The sequence below is a fragment of the Microcaecilia unicolor genome, chromosome 5, assembly GCF_901765095.1.
Source record: "Microcaecilia unicolor chromosome 5, aMicUni1.1, whole genome shotgun sequence".
Classification (NCBI taxonomy): Eukaryota; Metazoa; Chordata; class Amphibia; order Gymnophiona; family Siphonopidae; genus Microcaecilia; species Microcaecilia unicolor.
In genome coordinates, this window is record NC_044035.1 from 225,484,405 (window position 1) to 225,492,652 (window position 8,248).

Here is an 8,248-nt window from a genome sequence, read left to right on the forward strand (position 1 = left end):
TTCTTCACATTGGTATCTCATAGGATTGCCACCAATTCTATGTCAGCGGGGGTAGGCTAAACCAGTGGTTCCCAAACATGGGTTGGGACCCCAAATGGCATCACAGATACAAGGGCTACTCTGCCTCCCTCTGGACTCCCACTGTGACCTATGCCCAGTCAAAAGACCTGTAAGTCAGTGAACTGTATGGGCTTTTTGTTAGATGGAACGTCTATGAATAGAATCAGGGTCTGTGAGTGCAAACTGATATATGGGATCCTGTGGTGACTGCTGTCCTGTTACAACCACTGCTGCTGCTGTCTCCATGTTTTGGGTAACTAGTAAGTTGGGGGGGGAATTTAAGGAGGAAAAGAAAATGAATGGTGATGTGTTATTTTGTCTTTATTATCTGGGGTCAGTCTAGGCTAGGGCCATGGAAATTTTAAGCGTTAAATGGCATAATGATGGATAAAAGGTTGGGAAGAACAATGCTAAATTAGTTCAGTCCTGGGTTTACTCCACTGCACATATGGACTTCTAATTTGGATTTTGTTAAAAAAAAAAAAACAGGACTGGGGGGGTCAACCCAGTGACTTGGTGACAAGCATTGCACACTGTCATGTGATGAACTTCACTTCACTTCACTTCCATTCCCTCTAGCCCCAATAGAGCAGAAGGAGCCTCAACCATCACTGAACAACACCTAAGTCTTATTCCTAAAGATGGCAACAATCCAGAGGTTACGTCACACCTACTGTTGGTCAATGGAACCATAGAGCTGCCTTCACGTAATTTATAATTATTAGCAGAACAACTCCAAGTAGCAAAACGGTTCTCAGATGACACAAATATGACTTTTGGTTTGGACAAATGTGCTAATACAACTTTCTTTAGAGGAAAACATCCTTTTGATTGAACACTGTGAAATAAAGAAACGTGAACAGGAAGGTGTGTATAAATATCTAGGAGTGGAGAAAGAATTAACAATCAAGCATATATCACTGAGAGAAAAGATCAATAAAGAATACTACAGGAGACTAAAATTGATATTGAAGAGTGTTTTAATATCACTGAATAACATAGAAGCCATTAATCAGATGGCAATTTCTGCCCTCTTATACAGCTTTGAAATTGCAGAATGGCCTCTTAAAGACCTTGAACAACTAGATGTACAAATATGAAAACACCCATGCCCACAAGGTCATTTATAAGAATCTGTTTATGCCACGACTGTACATTCCCCGAGTCAAAAGAGAAATGGGTCTTCTAGAAATGATTATACTTCCTGAGCTAAAATCATAGGCTCCCATGCTTACTTAACAGTGACATCACATCCAAATGCACAAAAGGCTTTGAAATATGAAAATAAGCATCCAGAATTGATCTCCATCACTGAACTTAAGCATTCCGATGAGGAATGAATGAGAATGCACCAGAACCAAAAGGCAAGGAAGCAACAAAATTGGTGAAGGAAGAGAAAAAGCTCTTCAAGGAATCAGATCAGTAAATGAGGAAAAACCAAGTGGCAAATGCAAAGTGTTACTCCAGGAACTTGATCAAAACTGGACCCATGAATGGTTAAAGAGAGTGAATTGAATCCTAAGGATGAGTGACTGAGCATATTAAAGTGAAATTGTTTACAGGAAGCATTAAAAAAAAAAACCCTGGTAAAACAGACATCTGTAAATTATGTAACTAAGTGCTGGAAATAGTCATCTTGTAGACTGCAGTGAAGTTCTGATGACATACAATTTCTATACAAAATGCCAAGGTGGCAATCTTTTGGAAACATTATAATATTGCTGTACCAGAAAATCACTGGGATGATGACCCTAAAAGAATTATGGGAAATTAATTTATGATCGCATCCCCATTCCTACAAATAAAACACTAGATGTGAAGAAACAGAACATAGTAATAAAAAGGGAAAAGGCACCAGAATGGCACTAATCAGAGAGATCAGTCCCAAGTAATTACTCTGAATTGTGGACGGACAGAAAAGATCCTCAAGAGCCAAGAAATGCAGTCCAAGACCAAGAAAATGTGGCAGAAGGATGCAGAAATATTTCCCAACAGCTTGGGTGCCACAGACCTGATCAAAATAAAAAGAAATTCAAACACACCTGGATAAGTAGCCTATACATGTAATATCTTATGAGCTCCAGAAGAAAACTCTCTATGGCACAATGTTAGAATGACGGTGAATGTTAGCAGTAAATTTGAGAATGACATCATTTCCTGGCTTATGAGTGAGGGTCATTATCGTCATGGCAGGCACAAAAATAACCCATTTGGAGACACTGAACATTAGTTGGCTTTTGGAAAAGGAAGGGTTTTAAAATAGGGGAGAAACTAGGATTGTTTGACAGCCTGATCTCATAACATGGCAAGTTTTTCCATTACAAATGGATATAAATAAATATAAATTGCATGGTTCGTTAAGCCAAAAGTAGACCAGAGGCTTACCATATCTTCTAAATGTTTGCCTAACAGCTCTCCTTTGTTGTTCTTAGCTACAGATATCCTGTAGTTTTTCTTGTACAGTTGGGTTACCAACTCAACAGCAATTAATATTTCTTCCACACCCCAAATACGGCCATCAAGTTAAAATCCTAGGAAGTCCCACAGTGGTTCCCAAACCTGGTTTTCAGGATATCCGCAATGAATATTCATGAGAGAGATCTGCATGCATTTCTTCCACTGCATGCAGATCTCTCTCATGAATACTTAATATAGATATCCTGAAAACCTGACTGACTGGGGGTTCCCCCAGGACAGGTTTGGGAACCACTGAGGTACCAGAATGAAAAAAGCAGGAGGTTCTCAATCCAATTCTTGGGACACATCAAACCAGTCTGGTTTTCAAGGCATCCACAATGAATATGCATGAGATAACTTTGCATACACTACCTCCATTGTATGCAAATCTCTCTGATGCACAGTCATTATTTGTATTCTGAAAACTGGACTAGCAGGATGTGTCCTGAGAACTGGGTTGAGACCTCTGGCCTACTACTACTACTAATCATTTGTATAACGCAACTGAATGTACACAGCGTTGTACACATTATATGCAGGTACTTTTTCTATTCCTAGAGGGCTCACAATCTACATTTTTGTACCTGGGGCAATTGAGGGTTAAGTGACTTGTCCAAGGTCACAAGGAGTTTGCAATGAGAACTGAACCCAGGTTGCCAAGATCAAAGCCCACTGCACTAACCATTAGGTTACTCCTCCACTCCTAAAGGTTCAAAGAGCGACCAAAATGATAAAGGGGATGGAACTCCTCTCGTATGAGGAAAGGTTAAAGAGGTTATGGCTCTTTAGCTTGGAAAAGAGACGGATGAGGAGGGATATGACTGATGTCTACAAAGTCCTGAGAGGTGTAGAAAGAGTACAAGTAAATCGATATTTTACTCATTCCAAATGTACAAATACTATGGGACACTTGAGGAAGTTGCATGGAAATACTTTTAAAACAAATAGGAGGAAATATTTTTTCACTCAACAAATAGTTAAGCTCTGGAACTCATTGCCAGAGGATGTGGTAACAGTGGTTAATGTATCTGGGTTTAAAAAAAAGGTTTGGACAAATTCCTGGAGGAAAAGTCCATAGTCTGCTATTGAGACAAACATGGGAAGCAACTGCTTGCCCTGGGATTTGTAGTATGGAGTGTTGTCACGATTTGGATTTCTGCCAGGTACTTGTGACCTGGCTTGGCCACTATTTGGAAAACAGGATACTGGGCTAGATGGACCATTGGTCTGACCCAATATGGCTACTTTTATGTTCCCTCCAGAAACTGTTTCTTCCCATGTTTGTCTCAATAGCAGACTATGGACTTTTCCTCCAGGAATTTGTCCAAACCTTTTTTTTAAACCCAGATACATTAACCACTGTTATCACATCCTCTGGCAATGAGTTCCAGAGCTTAACTATTTCACTTGCAAATCCTCCCTCCTTGGTGTTAATAAGGCAGCAGAAAATGTTGGCAAATTGTCAGCTCAAGCACTGAAAGGAAAACTAAAAGTGACAAGTGGGATAGGCAGTCTCCCACTGGCTAGCTGGCCTGATGCCACATCAGGGGCATTAGCAGTGCAAAGTCCACTCCTACCACTTGGTTTGTTCACCTTTGTTTCTACATATTCATGTGGACTGATATGGCAACCCCCCACTCAGGACCTAGTCATTTAGAACTTTTCAGTTTATCTACTGACTCATCTCTTCCCATCTTCAACATACAGTTCCTTTCATTTTACCAGTCCTAAAACAAGTATATTGATTCATGACACAGTAACAATATGAGAGATAAACACACAGCTTCCAAGGACAACTGTGCATACATATACATGCATCCCTCCAATCATCTCCCTCCCCCAACCCACATGTCAAGGCAGGGCCAGAGTGAGTGTACAGGACTGGGAGCCATAGCCTATGAGTTACCACAGGGTGTGTAACACTTATAGCAGGGGCTTTCAACCCAGTCCTCAAGACACACCTTGCCGGTCAGGTTTACAGGAGACCCACAATATATATGCATGAGAGAGGTTTGCATAGATTGGAGGTAGTGCATGCAAATTTATCTCATGCATATTCATTGTGGATATCCAGAAAACCTGCCTGGCTAGGTGTGTTCCAAGGATAGGATTAAGCACCCCTGACCTATAAGGAGAAGCTGTGTTTCCAAAGCAGTAAAGTTAATTTGGTTCTCTCTTTCTGGGCTCTGTTATTGGGGTGGAGGATGTAAAAACAGAGCTTGTTTACACAGGAACTAAAAGGGAAGCGGGAATGAAGAAACAGGAGAGAGCTAAAGTCAGAAACCAGGTACCCCCACTGTTATTTCCAGTCTGGACCTCACAATACCCATCCCGGGATAGCAATAACCCCCTTCTGGACCTCCTCTGGGGCCTTTCCTGAAACTCCTTGGCTTACCAAGGCCATCCAAAAGGTTTGGGGGAACAACAATAAAAAAAAAAAAAAAAGTTACTACATTACAACCTGGCTCATTTCACATCGACTCTGAATCTTTTCAGCTCTCATAAGACAAGAAAGAAATCTTTGGAGAATCTTTATAAAGAACATCAACCACAGACCCATCCCCCCTTCTTAAAAGAAACAAACCAACAAACACACACCTGTTCCAAGGCAAATGAAGGAGGAATGGGTGAGACCTTTACACAGAGCCTAGAGATCTCATTACTTCCTCTCTCTGGTCTCAGACAACAGATATAACAAATACCTCTGAAAAAGTATTTTAAAGGAGGTCTCCTCACTACCTAAGGAACTGAAGTACAATAATGCAAAGTGTTATGTAGCTATTTGTAAAGACCCCCTCTCCCCTATATAAGTTCTCAGTCATCCCAACCCCACCACATCCCTTGCATACCTTTTGAGGTGGAGTTCCTATCAGCATCTCCAGGTAGTACCCTCTCCCCGAATCTCCCTGTAGATTGTCCACCATAACTAAAAAGTTGATTTTGGCTCCAGGTTCCAGGGCCAGAGATAAACCCCCAGCTTCGTGCTGCTGGGATGAGTTCACAGGCACAAGTCTCCAGGGCTGTTTCACCATGGCTGATGACATCTTCAAGGGGAAGACAATTTGGGCATCACAGCCAATTCCCATCAAGACGAGGAAGTAGCCCAAAGTCCAGAGTAGCTTCATTCTGGCAGTAAGACCCTTAGAACACCCCCCCCCCTAAAAACCTACCAAAAGCACAGGCCTTTCAATTCATTTGATTTCCAAATTGTCAAGACATTGATGCTGATTTCTGAGAAACATTAATGCTCTCCTTTAAATTAATCATGTAAAAATTTAAGCAAACACAGAACAAAAACATATCCAGCCCTAGAAAACTTAGAAACAAGCTGCCCGGAGCTCTTATAGGAATGAACAGCTAACCTTCTTAGTCACATATTTACACACACACTTCCCAGCAGCAGAAAAGGATGTAATGTGACCCAGCCAGGGGTGTTTCTGGAGAAAGTTTGAAGTTGTCTTAAAGGGACAAGCAGTTCAGCAGCAATACACAGGCTTTCCCCTACACGATTTGTCTACTTTTAAAATAGCAGCCACAGAGAAATTTATCCCTACATGGTTTCACTGTTTTAGGGGGTGTTTTACTAAAGCTTAGCTCGAGTTATCTGTAGCACAGCCCATAGGAATAAAATGGGCCCTGCTGCAGATAACTGAGCTAAGCTTTAGTAAAACACCCCTTCAGCTTTGTTTCCATAATTCTACTAAAGTTTGCTGGGAAGTGAAAGGTGCTTCTATTTTCAATTTTTAAAAATTTTTTTAAAAAACAACAACCAAAATGAAGTGCCTTTCTTTCTTTTCATGGAAAAAGTTTATTTCAAAAAAGTGAGAATCAAATGCTACCAAATTACATAGTTCCAGGAGAGAGACTTTTCAGCTACTCCTGTTTTTGAACTTACATCCCACAGCAGTGTGGTGTTCATTATTCCTAAATTCTACCCACTGAAATTAGTGCTGCTTGCAGGTTAGCTTTCGCAACAATCCAGGGCTGCTAAAATCTCCCACCTGGAACTGACTGCTTAAGGCAGACATATTTCTAGCACACTACACCACAAATTCAGGTAAGATAAGATTTCTTTGTTAACAATTATTTAAAATACATAATAAAATATTTAAAAGTTTGAAATGGTAGGCTTTCAACTGGGATCCCTGGGAGTCATTTTTCACTTAGTAAAATTTTAAATTTGATAGTCTTTTCTTTTGATTCAGGAGACTCTGGTTCTACGCTGGGGAGAGGGCAGGGAAAGGAAGGAGGGAGACCCCAGGTTAGTCCTGAAACCCAGTTAATCCTGGATTTTTGGTAATGTCTGTTCTGTTTTGAAATTGGCATCAGAGGTGAGCTATAGTTCACCTGATTTCACATACCACAGCTCTGAAGAGAATCCCCTCCTCAGCTGTCAGTGCTGTATTCATGCTGTACATGCATTCATAGCAGCCAACTCTGTGGGTGCTGAGCACCCCCAATATTGAGCAAGCTTCTTCATTGTTTCCAGGGAGGGACAAATCATATGGGTTTGCCACCCCCAATGCACCCATCAGTATGATACCTGTATGGGTTCTGATCACAATCCATGATTCAACTGCCTGTATTGTATCTATACATGTATCAAATGTAACACCTGCATGGAATGTTGATGATAATCCAGTCCTCAGTGCTGTATTCAGGCTTTACATGCATCAGTAGGTTTGATGAGGATCTGCAGTTCCCAAGTTACTTGAATGCGAGATGATAATGAAAAGGGTTCAGAGATGCCAAGTTACTCAGCTCCAAACTGGAGACATTGTGGCCAGTTCTGGTCTTGAACTTACATCTGCTTCTTGGTTATGGAATGGGGTTATGGATTTCAACTTCCTGATTTAAACTCAGCCTTTGCAACTGCTCATTTTCATTTTTTTTTCAATTTGCCTCCTTTTATAATAGCAGCCCTTTTGAAAGGCCTATTCCAAGGATTCAATATATATACGTCCCTACATCCTGCAACACAGCAAATTAATGGACCATTTTGGACACTCTTAACCTTCCCTCCTTTTTCCCTGTATACCCTGTTCTTTTGATGCTCCCTGATCACTACACTATATTGTATTTGTATATTTACCGATTTGGCGATTGCCTCTACGGTTTGATGTAAGCCACATTGAGCCTGCAAATAGGTGGGAAAATGTGGGGTACAAATGTGATAAATAAATCCCAAAGTAGCATGGGATCTCTAGTGTCAAGGAGGTTTGACAGGAGATGACATGATGTCAAAAAGTTGAAGCCACTTAGATTAGTCTATGTTTCCTCTTCCCTGCGCAGTTGTCATTCTGCGTACACTCAAAACAAAGCAAACAAACCTATGAGCTGCTGCATCCATGTTGTCATTCTTTATTGTTGGAAGCATTTTTATTTAATCTCACTTATACTTTCAAACATGCCAGCTTGTGCAGCATACGGATGTACACAGAGGAAGTATAATAACAGAATAACTTTTCATAAGTAGAGTAGTAATTTGTTATAAATCGTAATGTGTGTCATTTGGAGGGGACACCCTAGCATGTGATATATTTGTGCAGAGATTTTTTCTCATGTTGAAAGGCCACTAAAACAGATATCATGTTATGAGAATCAGGTGCTCAAAATCTGTTTATTTATTTATTTATGGCAGTTATATCCCACATTAAACATCAATTAGGTTGAAACATGGGAGCATTTAAAATCCTTTTTTTCCCTTTACCTAGATCAAAAGAGAAAGATG

The 8,248-nt window shown here is 40.5% G+C and overlaps 1 protein-coding gene across 1 annotated transcript in view; it reads right to left on the reverse strand.

The window, feature by feature from the left end:
* Nucleotides 1–5,941, reverse strand: part of BACE2 (beta-secretase 2) — a 168,979-nt gene extending 163,038 nt beyond the window's left edge. Inside the window, exon 1 of the mRNA XM_030203823.1 lies at nt 5,367–5,941. Coding sequence (XP_030059683.1) covers nt 5,367–5,642 — 276 coding nt within the window. The 5' untranslated portion in view covers nt 5,643–5,941. The remainder of the gene's footprint in view (nt 1–5,366) is intronic.
* Nucleotides 5,942–8,248: the final 2,307 nt, after the last annotated feature.